Raw genomic sequence first — 14,985 nt, 5'->3', positions numbered from 1 at the left:
TTCTCTCTATGCTTTTTCATATGAAGGTATAATTTTTATAACATATTCTTGACATTTTGCATTTTTTTCATATTACACAATCTTTTTCTGAGCTTTTATCTCCTACTTCATAATGATCATTTGTATTATAAATTGATTCCATGAAGAAAGCTTTTGCTAAAAGCAAAAATGTAACTCCTCTTGAATTCGTGCAGTGCAGGGATAAACTTGAGTGTTTTTCCTGACCTTCCCTTGTCTGCTGACTGTGCACTTTACGACTTTCTACATAAGACTGTTATCCACTGATTTCCATTTGAGTGGTAACGTGATAATGCAAAGTGCAAGAGGAACTAGGTTTTAGGTGACTGCCACATCGTCTAATATCTGCTTATTGTTTCTACAGGGGAATTCTGGCCTGGGGTTCAGTATTGCTGGAGGGACAGATAATCCCCACATTGGAGATGACCCTGGCATATTTATTACGAAGATTATTCCAGGAGGTGCTGCAGCAGAGGATGGCAGACTCAGGTAAAGATCTGAAGTGTTAGAATTATTTAAAAGTGAGTCTACTGCATTAACGATACACACTTGTACCTATAGAGAATAGTAATTTTATAAAAGTTCTATACTTGAAAGAGAAGGTCGTTAACACTAGCTTCCTATAATGACTTTGCAGGTCTCTTACTAAATACTTATTGGTACTGATTGAATTTCAACTAATATTTGAATTGTATTTATTGATGGATACCACATTCAACATTGGGTCAGGCACTGTGAGACAAAGATACAGATGTATGTTTTGTTGACATGGAAGCATCAACCTAATTGGAAAGAATAAAATGAACTAATGAAAAAAATAATGTAACATGTAGAAACAATACATCATAAGCAGCATTAACAAATAACACAATCTTTTTTTTTTTTTTTTTGCGGTTTTTTTTTTGGTCGGGGCTGGGCTTGAACCGACTACCCACAGCATATGGGATCAGCGCCCTACTCCTTGAGCCACAGGTGCCACCCACAAATAACACAATCTTATAGACACTGTATGTATTCACAGCTTCAGCTATTTCATTGATAAGATGATAGAATTTAGAGATAGCAAGAATGTAAAAGAAGACTTCAGTTTGGATCTTAAAGGATGATTAAGATTTCAGTATCCCAGGTGGTGCCTGTGGCTCAACAGAGTAGGGCGCCGGCCCCATATGCCGGAGGTGGTGGGTTCAAACTCAGCCCTGGCCAAAAAAAAAGATTTCAGTATCCCCACAAATGTGAGTGGGAGTACAAAGAAAGAGCAAGCTGTCCCAGAGAAAAGGGAGGAACCAGCTTCACTTCCATGGAGAACACGTGGTGAGCTTAAGAGGATGGAGCAGAGCCAGATGCTGGTCAGGGATAAGAAAGTGGCAGCTGCTTGAGCCAGGTCACTCTCTTTAAAGAACATAAGGATAATACTGGGGAAAGAGTCACCTATACAGGGCAAATAGTAAATAAAATAAAATGCTCTGAAATCAAAACACTAGCTAAAAGACATTATGAGTTGGAAATAGATGAAGTTTCCTTGGGGAGAATAACATGGCCTAATGTCATTTTAGCACCCCTATCAGCTTGTAAATGCTGTCAGACCAAGCACTTATAGATGTATAAGTGACTTAATAAATTCATTCTGAATGAATGTGTTTTCAAATAAGTAAGTGAATAAAGTGGGGAAGATGGTGGAAAAATTAATGTAGGAGGGAGTACTGAGTGAATATGTTAAAGAAAAATTATTCATGATACTTTTTAATGACTGTAAGAAAGAGTTTATTCAAGAGGGATTGCTGCAATGGGGGGTCTTTGCAGAAGGGGAGAGAGATTGGGCTTAACTCTGAATACAAGGACAATTGGAGACATAGACCCAAGGAGCTGGGGGAGGGCATCCGTGGATGGAAAATTACAAGGAGAAAATCCAGGGGTAAGGGAGATTCTGGTCATAGCAGGATTCTTGTTGAAGGTAGGCCAGGGTAATAAGCTATATGGTGAAAGATGAGAATTTGATCAGGTACAAGGATGAGGGAATTTTGCTAAACTGATTCAGCAGGATTCTTGCTAACACTAAACTAAATGGCCAAAGAAAGAGCCCAAGGTCGAGGCATAGCAGAAAACAGGGCCCACAGAAGCCTGACTCAAGTTTGATCAAGAAGAGAGTCTTATCAAATAGCACAAGCAAAGTCCTGTAGGAAAGGATGACTTTAGCTTGTATGGAGCCACATTGAGGAATGGGACCTGAGTAACAGAATTGTAAACATCATGGCCTTTCCTCTGTTTTTTCACCAAGTATAAATAATTGACTTTGCTGTTTTCCTTATAAAGCAGACAAAGACACTTTTGTTCCCCATGTAGTTGTTTTGATGCAATGATTACATTTGATAGCTGCGTCTTTGCAGTTTGCAGAAGAGAATCACATTTTTTTCCAGGTACATCTACAACTCTTATCAATAAAAAACAAACAAACAAACAAACATACTCCCATAGGAATCATAAGGTTTTTGACAATAGAATTTTTTTTTTTTTTTTTTTTGTAGAGATAGAGTTTCACTTATGGCCCTGGGTAGAGTGCCGTGGCCTCACACAGCTCACAGCAACCTCCAACTCCTAGGCTTAAGCGATTCTCTTGCCTCAGCCTCCCGAGTAGCTGGGACTACAGGCGCCTGCCACAACACCCGGCTATTTTTTGGTTGCAGTTTGACCGGGGCCGGGTTTGAACCTGCCACCCTCGGTATATGGGGCCGGTGCCTTACCGACTGAGCCACAGGCGCCGCCCCTTGACAATAGAATTTTTGAGTTGAATTAACTAAATTAATTTCCGAGTGAAGAAATATCCATACAAGAGTGAAAGGTTTAGAACAGATGCTGTGTAATTCTATGAGTCATGGCAGGGATTATGTTTGTCAACATAATCATCATTTTAAAGACTTAGAAATAGCCTTGTTCAGGTTAATTTAGAAATTGGTAGGCCATACACATCATTTTGAACCACTGTCTTTCCCTACAACTGGGGGAATCTTTACACCTGAACCAGGTTCTGGCCCCAAGCTGAAGATAGAACAGATTTTATGTTGGATACTTGCCCTATAGTTAAGAATAGGAAAAGATGCCCCTGATGGCTGGTGCCATTCTTTGCCTTCAGGCATGGACAGTAGTCCCATATCTACAGACGTAACATGAATTTCTGCTGTGCATCATTCTGTAGCCGTAAAGAGAATAATCATAATGAGAGCTAGCACTTACTGAGCTTTTTTTTTTTTTTTTTTTGCAGTTTTTGGCCAGGGCTGGGCTTCAACCCATCACTTCCGGCATATGGGGCCAGTGCTCTACTCCTTTGAGCCACAGGCTCCACTCACACTTACTGAGCTTTTATTATGTGTGGGGCATTGTGCTAAGATAGATAGAGAGATGGTAATAAAGATACATATATACATACACATACAGAAAATCTCCGTATAATTATAGGACCCAGATGAAATGGTAGTATGATTTGTGGTCATAACATGGACTTGAGAAATTAAGGTTTAAGCTCACTCAGGTAGCTTTGACTGCATTAAAAACCAGTCTCAAATGTCACTGATATACTCTCTACTCTCTAAACTCTCATCCAAATGTTGAATCTTTATATCATGTGGCCTCCCCTAAAAACTTTAGTTGTCACAATGTTTAGGGATAATTCTAAACATAATAAAGAGTTTTACCTTTCTACTGAGCCACAATTTCCTTTATTCTTTCCTTTACCCATTGGTCCTCATTCTGGCTTCGTGAAGCCAGGGCCATAGCCTGTGTTTATGGATGTGAATATTGCCTCCTACAGTTGTACAGGAAGCAGCCTGCAACATTCCGCATAGTGGACCTAACCAAAGCAACAAAATACACCTACTCCCCAATCCATGTTACAGCCTTCACCTGTGTGAAGACAGCATTGGGGTCACCACTTCATTTTGGTAGATACATGTGACTACCACTGAGATTATTCCTCAAGTCACTGCTTCCTGCCATGCACTGGAATGGCTTGAGGATATACAAAAGTTCAAGAATAACAATAGATCAAAAATCTGGTAGCATGACATGAAGCATTGATTTTCAGGATTTGGCAGTCGATCCAGTCCAAGGCCTGTATTTTACAGAGGAGGATACTGAGGCTCAGAAGAGTGACTTATCCTCAGGCATAAATCATTAGAGGATCCGCTTAAACTAGAATCCAGATGTATCCATTCAAATAATTAAGATTCTAAGGTGGTATTAAGAGATAGTAACACCTAGTTCCCATCTAAGCCCAGCTGAGTCTTTCTAGGTGTGACAGGTGCACTGTTTAAGGTTGTACCAACAAGCTGTGGGACGTACTTTTTATCTCATCATTAGTCCTTAAGGACATGGAACCAGGACCTTACAATGATCTCTGGAGAAATGTAGGTTCTTAAGTCTGTATGTTAACATAACTGACCTTGAACAAGTTGAACTCTTTTAGTTGCTGTTTTCTTATCTACAAAATGATGGCAATAACATCTACTTCACTGGAATATTCTTTGATGAGGTGAGCTAAGTACTTAGTTATGGCAGGTGGTCCATCCATGTTACTATCATTTCCTCCTCTCTCCTTACCTGCCTTCTCTACCTCTCAGTCTTTCCTCTCCTCTTTCTTCTGTTTCTTTCTCTTTTGCTGTATTTCCTTTTCTCTCATTCCTTCTACATCTCCTTCAGTCTCTTTCAGACTCTATGTCTTTTCCTAACATTGTTCCTGTCTTTTCAAATCCTTTCTTCTCTTGGTCATAATATGAAATCAAAGGCCATTTGTAAAAATGGATGTGATACTAAAAACGGTTTCACACTTCTATCCTCAAGTTTATAATTCAGGCTACTGAATCTGTTGTGTTTCTCTCACTTAAAAAAATAATAAACTCATAAATTAAGCATAGTTTTATTTTATGTAACAAATCCTTTGGTGTTTTCTGCAAGTTAGAAATTCTTAAAATTTTTCATATGTGTCTTTTGCATAATAAATTCCTATGATCTGCAAGTTTGTGTCCTCCCCAGGTACGTATGTTGACAATCACCAATGCAATAGTATTAGGAGGTGGAACCTTGTGATTAGGTCATGAAGGTTGAGTGTTTATGAATACATTCATACAAAAGGGGTTGGCTTTCATCAATTCCCTTATGAAAGCCACCTTGCCCCTTCCATCATGTCAGGACACAGCTAGCAGGCAATATCGAAGAAAGGAGAAGAGGACCTTTTGTAGACACCAAACTTGCCAGTACCTCAGTTGTAGATGTGTCAGCCTCCAGAAATATAAGAAATAAATTTCTATTGTTTATAAGTAACTCAGCTTATGATATTGTTACATAGCAGCCCCAACAGATGAGAATATCAATTATATTTTCGACAGTTAAATAATAATAATAATGTATACTGAAGCTGAGACCCCAAAAAGTCAGTTTATGGAATGGGTCTGCTCCAGGAGAACTGTAATTTGGACTCTAAATTAGATTATAATAATGAGCTTAATGATTGTCACAATGATCATGACCAAGACAGCATTTATAATGCGTCAGTTTCTTTTCTGGCACATTAACTTATTTAAAGCCTTAAATGACTCTATAAATACAATATTTATTATCCCATATTTTAGATAAGAAAATTGGTTAAGTAAATGGGACCAAGTTTGTAATGCTGGAAAATGTTGCAATCAGGATTTAATGTAAGCTGTCTGGCTGTAATGTCCATGTATTTTTGTCCATAGAAGAAATAAAGTTGCAGGATATGAAATATACATACAAAAAATCAATAACATCTATGTACACTAACAATCTGAAAAGTAAATCAAAAAAGCAATCCCATTTATAATAGGCACAAAAAATATAAAATGATTAGGAAACAATCTAATCAAGGAAGTGACATATCTCTGCAAGGAAAATTAATGAAAGCACAGGAAGGCACACAAAAAAGGAAAGATACTCCAGGTTCATGGATTAGGAGATTTAATGTTGTTAAATTGACAATACTACCCAAAGCAATTATCCATATAATCTATATCAAAATATCAAGGCCATATAATCTATATCAAAATATCAAGGACATTCTCCACAGAAATAAAAAAAATATATATTATTTGTATGAAACAAAAAGGAATCAAAATAGCCAAAGCAATCCTGAGTAGAAAGGCGTCACATTACCTGATTTCAAAATTTACTACAAAGTACCCCAAACTGCATGATGCACACATAAAAAGAGACACGTAAACCAGTGGACCATCATAGAGAACCCCACTTACAAATCCACACATTCACAACTAACTCTTCTTTGAGAAGAACATACAGTGGAGAAAGCATAGTCTTTTCAGTAAGTGGTCTGAGGAAACTAAACAACTACAAGGTGAGGGCTATGTTAACCAGCTTCATGAAGGTATTTCAAATTGTATATAAAACTAGCACATTGTACCCCATAATTGCAGTAATGTACACAGCTATGATTTAATAAAAAAAAAATACTTTGGGTGGTACCTGTGGCTCAAGGAGTAGGGTGCCAGCCCCATTATACTGGGGGCGGTGGGTTCAAGCCCGGCCCCGGCCAAAACTGCAAAAAAAAAAAAAAAGAAAGAAAATTCACATTCTCAAGTTGAGAAAATAAAAATAAAAACTAATTTGTGCAGACTAGCATAGAAATAAAAAATTTATAAAAATTAAAGTATTTTAAAATAAAAAAAATTAACTACAAGGTGTGACAATTAAGTTTGCAAACTCATTCTAGAAAAAGTGCTACATACTTCAAGCCTGAATGTCACTACCACAACCAGATGGCCAAGGGGTGTACTTTGAAGATAACCAATATCACTGTGGTGTGGAGCATAACATATGTTGTACAACAATAGCTCTGTTAGCCATTCCAGAAAAAAAGAGTTCTAAAATTGCTCTGAAGGGTGGACTAGGCCCTGACATTGGTGCATAGCTTCCCAGGGGAGAACTTCGAAGATGATTATAGTGATATTCAGCAATGAGGTATGTAGCATTTTTTCTAGAATAAGATTATGAACCTAATTGTTCAACCTTGTATATACAGAAGAATGAAACTAGACCCTTATCACTCACCATATATAAATAAAATCAAAGTCATGAAAGACTCAAATCTAAGACATAAATCTTTAAAATTACTAGCAGAAAACATTGGGGAAATGCTCTGAGACATTGATTTGGGCACAGATATTTTATGTAAGACTTCAAAAGCACAGGCAGCCAAAGCAAAAATAGGTTAGGATTACATCAAACTAAGAAAGCTTTAGCAGAGCAAAGGCAACAGTCAATGAAGTGAAAAGATAACCCATAGAATAAGAGAAAATATTTGCAAACTCTGTACCTAAAAAGGGATTAATAACCAGAATATATAAGGAGCTCAAATAACTCAATAGTAAAAAAAAAAAAAAATGAAACCAACAACAAATACCTGTAATCTGATTAAAAATGGGCAAACCATTTGAACAAACATTTCTCAAAAGAAGATATACAAATGGCCAATAGTATATGAGAAAATGCTCAACATCATTAGTCATCAGAAAAATGCAAATCAAAACTATAATGAGCTGTTATTCCACCTCAGTTAAAATGGCTTTTATTTGAAAGACTATTAATAATGAATGCTAATGAAGATGCAGAAAAAGGGGAACCCTTATACATTCTTTTTGGGGATGTAAATTAGTGCATCTATTATGGAGAACAGTATGGAGGTTTCTCAAAAACTACTAATAGACCTACCACATGATCCAGCAATTCTACTACTGGGCATATATCCAAAAGAAACACAATGTATCAAAGAGATATTTGCACCTTTGTGGTTATTGCACCATTATTCACATTAGCACAAATATGGGATCAACTTAAGTGACCATCAATAGATGAATGGATCAGGAAAATGTGATATGTACACAATGGAATATTACTCCATAAAAAGAATGAAATTCTGTCTTTTGCAATAATATGGATGGAAGTGGAGGCCATTACATTGAGTAAAATAAGCCAAGCACAGAAAGACAAATATTATATGTCCTCAGTCATACTTGGGAGCTAAAAAAAAGTGCATCTCATGAAAAAAAAGACAAGATTGCTGGTTACCAAACACTGGGAAGGGGGAGGGAAGTGAGCAGGTAAAGAGAAAAAGAATACAAATATATTTATGTCCACTGCACTGTACACTGAAGATTGATAAAGATGGTAAATTACATATGTATATTTTGCCTCAATTTTTTAAAAAGAAGAAAAAGGGAAATAAATAAAATGCCACTTCTTAAGTTTCCATAACAATCCGTAGAACCTGTGATTATGACCTGTCACTGTGTAATTATATTATATGGCAGAGTGGGCTTTATGTTAGGAAGAGTATAGGGTAAGCCTCGTCTAACCACACAATCTCTTCAAGGAGAGCTTTCTCTGGCTGATTACGGAATCCAAAGAGATTTGAAATGAGTAATGTATACAACACATTGTTGCTGTTGTGAAAATGGAGGAGACCATGGAAGAAAGAGTGGCCTTTAGGAGCAGAAAGGTCTCCAGCTGATAGCAAACAAAGAAGCAGGGACTGCAGTCCCATCACTTCAAGGAACTGAATCCTGCCACAGCATGTGAGCTTGGAAGAAGACTCTGAGCCTCCAGATGATAATGCAGCCTGGCCTTCATTTCAGCCTTGTAAGGAACTGAGTGGGAACTAGTCACCATGTGGTGAACTTTGGACCTACAATGAGTTAATAAATGAATGTTGCTTTAAGCTAGTAAGTTCATGGTGATTTTTTAGGCAGTAATTAGAATACTAATATACATCATTCTAGGAATCCTAAGATCATTGTGAAAAGCCTTCCTGTGTATGCTAAATCATAGCCAATATAAAGTGAGAGGGCAAGTGTAGGCTTAAGACATAGAGAGAGTGGGGCGGCGCCTGTGGCTCAGTGAGTAGGGCGCCGGCCCCATATGCTGAGGGTGGCGGGTTCAAACCCAGCCCCGGCCAAACTGCAACAAAAAAATAGCCGGGCGTTGTGGCGGGCGCCTGTAGTCCCAGCTGCTTGGGAGACTGAGGCAAGAGAATCGCGTAAGCCCAAGAGTTAGAGGTTGCTGTGAGCCGTGTGACACCACGGCACTCTACCCGAGGGTGGTACAGTGAGACTCGTCTCTACAAAAAAAAAAAAAAAAGACATAGAGAGAATGAATGAGAAGTGACTTTCTCCCTAAGTAGATCAGACTTCAAATCCAGCTCTAGTCTGAGTGATTGCTCCAGAAAAGAGAGAGAAGGGAGAAAGAACATAATATTTGGAGTTAGAGACCTGATATTCAATGACTTTCAAGTACTACTTTCTAGCTATGGAACTTTGAGCCATTTTTAAAGTTCACTTTTTTTTTTCCAGAGGACCTAAACAAATTTTTAAAATTATTTTTTCTTAATTTTTATTAAACCATAAATGTATACATTTATGGGGTACAATATGATGATTTGATACACATCACCTCATGTCCCTATTTTGTGGCAAGGCATTTATAATATACTCTTAGTTGTTTTGAAATGTACCCTTGCATTGTGTACATTAGGTAAAATCCCTCCAAATACTCGCCCTCCACTCGTCCTCTCTTCTTTCCCTTCTTCCCCTCTTCCTGTCTAGACTATCTTTGTATTTTATCATTCATATGAATGCGTAAAAAAAAAAAATGGAAAATTTCACTGTTCTTTAAGCTCTCTGTTCTCATTGGTACATTAGAGTTAGGGGTGTTCATCTCAAGAAGCTATGGTCTCCCAACAACAAAAAAAAAGTCCTGGACCAGGCAGTTCACACCTGAATTTTACCAGATGTACAAAGAAGAGAAATTATTCCACAACAGGAAGAAAGACAGAATCCTCCCCAACATGTTTTTACAAAGCCATTATTACCTTGATACCAAAATCAGGAAGGATTCAACAAAAAAAGAAAAACATACACCGATATTCCTTATGAATATCAACACAAAAATTCTCAATAAAATCCTAGTAAACCAAATTCAGCTGCACATCAAAACAATAATTCACTGTGACCAAGGGAGCTTTATCCCAGAGATACAAGGGTGGTTCAACATACACAAATCTATAAATTACATAAATAGAAATAAAAACAAAGACCATGTGATGTTCTCACTAGATGCAGAAAAAGTATTTGACAAAGTCAGCATCCTTTCATGATAAGAATGCCTCACAAGATAGGCACAAACCAGATGTACCTCAAAATCATGATAGTCATTTATGACAAACCCATAGCCAACATCATACTGAATGGAGAAAAATTAAAATTATTCTAACTTATAAGGGGAACCAGACACAGATGCCCACTACCACTACTTTTATTCAACCTAGTGCTGGAAGTCTCACCAGAGCAATTAGACAAGAGAAGGAAATCAGGGGTATCCAAGTGGGGAAAGAAAAGATCAAACTATCCCTCTTTGCTGATGATATGATGTTAAACATAGAAAACACCAAAGAAAGATTCTTCCAAGAGATTCCTGGAATTGATAAATAAATTCAGTGAAGTCCAAACCTGAGGCACAAATCTGTGGCAGCCAGGAATGGACTTTATGGTTGGCAAAATCATAAGATGAACCTGGTAACCCACATCCTCGTATAATACCTTTCTCTTAAATGTGGATGGGACTTGTGAATGTGATGGGGTAGCACTTGCATGATTATGCTACTTCATATGGCAAAAGGGACGTCATGATGTAATTAAGGTTCCTAATCCGTTAACTTTGAGTTAATTAAAAGCGTCACACTGAGTCACACTGCCCTTATCCAATGAGTTCTTTGAAAACAGAAAGATTTTCCTATTGGCCTAAATGAAGCAAATGCCAAGTTAGAGGACCTCTGGAGGAGGACATGTGGCAATGACCTAAGGGCAGCCTAAGGAATACTAAGAGCATTCCCCAACCTGCCGCTGACAAGACAGAAGGTGTCAGTGATACAGCCAAAACAAATTGAGTTCTGCTGATAGCCATATGAGCTGTCAGAGGACCCCACCCTCCCCAAAAAGAATGCAGTTGAAGCACTCTGGAGGGCTGAGGCAAGAGGATCACTTGAGCTCAGGAATTTGGGACCAGCCTGAGTAAAAGTAAGACCCCCATCTCTACTAAAAATAAAACAACTTGCCAGACGTTGTGGCAGCACTAGTAGTCCCAGCTACTCAGGAGGCTGAGGCAGGATGAGCACTTAAACCCAGGAGTTTCAAGTTGCTGTGAGCAATGTATGACTAACAGTCCGGCATTCTAGCCTAGAATAGAGTGAGACTCTGTCTCAAAAAAACTATGATCAAACCGGCACTTTGATGCATACAGTCCTATGAAACCCAGAAAAGAGGACTCCTGTAAGCCATTCCTGAACACCTGATCTTTTGAAACTCTGAGATAGTAAGTATATGTTGTTTTAAACTACTTATTTTGTGGTAAATGGTCATGCGGTAATTAAAAACTAATACAAACATGAATTCTGGACCCGAAAGTTTGCTTATGAGTGGCTGCAGAGTGGCTTACCTGTTACTGTCATTGTCACTGTCTTATCCTAGCTTCAGAAATACTTATTAAGTCTCATGACTGGGCTCAAGCGCTTCACACGGCTGAAGGCACAAGGTCAAAAAGCACAGTCAGAAACAAGAGGTGAAACCAAGCCCAGAAATAGGAAAGAATTTACTTCCCCAGGAGGAGGGGCAGCAGAGATGGAGACTGAGATCTGTTGTTACCACGAATGCCTGGGGAGATGAGTGTGAGCCACAGTGAGAGAGAACCAGAAGATACTTGGGGAAAATGTCAGGTGAGGGCTAGGTCACAAGTGGAGGCAAGAACAGCATATGGTGGTTTAGGTGAATTTCTCTGAACAGTGAATTTTTTCCAGTGGACTCTCTTTTCAAATATAACTTTTTGAGTACATGTGTATATATTTGTCCTTTGTGTAACGTGTATAAAATATAAAAGGGTACACAGAAATTGAACAAAATATGACACGTTCATTTGTACACTACCCAGAGCCAATTACCATTAACATTTTTTGTCCATATCTGTCTGGTGTTCTTTTTTTTTTTTGCTACTTTTCAAAATTTAGTTTGGGTCATCTTTATATAATATTTAGTATTTGTTTAAGTTCATGTAACATTATTTTATCGACCTTTCCTTATATCTTTTATAAATATTTTAATTGCTATAAAGTATCAAAGTTAACCATTCACAAAGTTAGGAATTTATTTTCTTTTTCTCAACATGTTAAATACCATGGCAATCTTTTGGAAAACATTACTGACACTATTTCTTGTTATTTCTTTAGGGTGCATTTCTAGTAGTAGAATTTCTGAACAAAATGGTATGAGTATTGTAAACATTTTGATACATATTACCAAATTGCTTTTCAGAAAGATTCTACCAAAATTTACTTCCACCAACAACGTCGGAGAGGCCTTACTTTACATTATGTTGTCAGTATCACACATGGCTGTACACGTATAATTATGGGCTTTGTTCCAAGGCAAACAATGACATGTTTCCTTGCTTTACTTTGCATTTATTTCATTAATGGTAACATAGAATTTAAAAAATTTTTGTATTTGTATTTTTCTTCTCAAATAGTCATTAAAATTTGATAGCATTCTCTATCTTGAAAAGCAAAAACATTTTGGAAAGAACATTATGTTTTCTTTCAAGCAAAATAGACATTTCCATGATTTGAAGAATGATTTTTATTTCTACTCTTGTATCTGAATCACAAAAAAATGCCCTCTGTGTAGCTTGAAGTCCCTGGATTGCCAAGGACCAATATTGACATGTCATCCCAGGGAAAAGCTATCACATGACAGCCTCCACTTGGCGATGCCGCAATGACATTTTACACAACAGTGCATTCATTAAACCCATTCGCAGCGCAAAAGCAGCATGTAGAAGCAGGCAGAAAAGATGGCTGCTTGCCACTTTCCTGACAAGTGACACAATTTCATCACCTAGCCTCCAACACAATCACTTCTCCCAAAGAAGATATTTTTTTAAAAAAGCTTTTTTTTTCCCCCTTTACATTCATTGCTTCATTTATTACTTCAGTGTCTATTTACAGGTGAGGTTGCCTTTGTCTTTATAAAAGTCAAGATAGTATATGTTTTTATTTCAAGTAAAAACAGTATTATACGGAGGTTCGACTATACTGACACGTTGAGGGATCAAGGACCAGTGTTTCAAGGATGCAATCCTTGTGTATAAACCAAAAGATTGTGCTGTCTTTGGCAATTCATTCTTTCACCTTTTTCATTAATGTCCATCCATCTTCTCACTAGTGAGTTTAAAATAAGAACATGAGGAAAAAGAAAGGGGGGCAGGGAAGAAAGAAAACAGAAAGCGAAGGAAAAGGATGAAGAATACACACTGGCAGAAGATGAAGAGCTTACAAAACTTAAAAATGAAAAATACAAATCTGAATTTAAACTTTTTCTGTGCAAATGAGAAGCACTAAGCAGAAGGGAAACAGCTTCTAAGCATCACAGTCTGAAACTTACTCCCAAGGCCCACTTTCAGATTAAGGAAGTAAAAAAATTTCCAGCAAGTGAAATAGCATGAGAGATTGCTAAATTCTTAGAGTATCTCTCCACATTGAATTTACATGAGTTTTGGTAATTAAAAATGAAAACCTCATGAGTCACCACATCTAAACTGTCAACTTCCACTGTAACCCAACTGACTACTGTATCCAATGATCACACTAAATGTTCCGTTCCATGGCAGAGACTTTCAGTGTCTTCGATGCCAAGTTTTATTATTGTTTTGGGACAAAGCAGGACACAAGCCCAGCTGTTGCTCTAAATGAAAGGACCTTCAGAAGAAGAGAGAATTCATTATCTAATGCACATGGCACCAGAACCCCTCTTAGAGAGATACATGGTTGGGATCTCAGTGGACTCATTCTTATGAATTATTTCCTTCCATCTCTGCCAAGAAAAATGGAAAAAGGGTGAGGTGACATCCCTTTCTCCTTTCAGTTCCCTTATCCATAGTGTCAGCTCTAACTGTGCTGACAACCTCCCGGGACAAGAAGATGCTCACTTAGCAAGTGGTTCTGTGGTGACTGACATTAAGTCCCCAACAATTCAGAACAGGAAAATTTCTAAACAAGATGAATGATTTTGGCTGCACATCTGGTAGAACACAGGGCAGCCACAAACAGTCTTTCTGAGCTAGAGTAACATCTTCAAAAGTTGTCCTGCTTGGGTCAGTTTCCGTATAGTCTGATGAGAGAACCCCCCCATGGGTTATGAAATAGCCTTGTGGCAAATATACTCTCTTGGTTTTATGTTTTTGTATTTTTCTCCAGCAAATTGTTCTACAACTTCTAGATATCCACATGCAAAAGAATGAAGTTAAGTCTCTACCTCACTGTATACAAAAGTAACTCCAAATAGATAATAAACCTACATGTAAGGGTAAAAACTATAAAATTCTTAGAAGAAAAATAGGATTAAATTTTCATTATCTTGGATTAGGCTATAGTCTCTTCATATGACACCAAAAGCTCAAATAAAAGAGAGAAAAAAAATAGATAAATTAGATTTCATCAACTAAAATTTTCTTCCTTTCAAAGGATATCATCAAGAAATTTAAAAGATAATTCACAAAAATGGGAGAAAATCCTTGCAAACGACGTATGTGATAAATGAATTGCACGTAGAATATATTAGAAAAAACTACAACTCAACAATAAATAGACAAATGACCCATTGCTAAATTGTCAAAGGATTTTGTGTTAGATCTCTCTTATTAATATTAAGAATTACCACAAGGGCAGCGCCTGTGGCTGAAGAAGAAGGCCGCCGGCCCTATATACCGGAGGAAGTGGGTTCAAACCCGGCCCCGGCCAAAAAAAAAAAAAAGAATTACCACAAACTTTAAAACTTGTAGTAATTACTGCAAAATAAAAAAAAAAAAGAAAAGAAAAGAAAAAGAATTACCACAAACTTATTG

General features: G+C 37.5%; 1 protein-coding gene across 20 annotated transcripts in view; it reads left to right on the top strand.

Moving 5' to 3' along the window:
• The window catches only part of DLG2 (discs large MAGUK scaffold protein 2), a 2,435,891-nt gene that overhangs the window by 1,618,208 nt on the left and 802,698 nt on the right, over positions 1 to 14,985 (top strand). For all 20 annotated transcript variants that reach the window (XM_053560224.1, XM_053560234.1, XM_053560232.1 and 17 more), the window contains one exon: positions 383 to 507. In XM_053560224.1, the coding sequence (XP_053416199.1) occupies positions 383 to 507 (125 nt within the window). The remainder of the gene's footprint in view (positions 1 to 382; positions 508 to 14,985) is intronic.

The sequence above is a fragment of the Nycticebus coucang genome, chromosome 14 (genome assembly GCF_027406575.1).
Source record: "Nycticebus coucang isolate mNycCou1 chromosome 14, mNycCou1.pri, whole genome shotgun sequence".
NCBI classification, from domain to species: domain Eukaryota; kingdom Metazoa; phylum Chordata; class Mammalia; order Primates; family Lorisidae; genus Nycticebus; species Nycticebus coucang.
The sequence above is the reverse complement of the archived record's forward strand: the minus strand, read 5'-3'. Positions and strand labels throughout refer to the sequence as shown.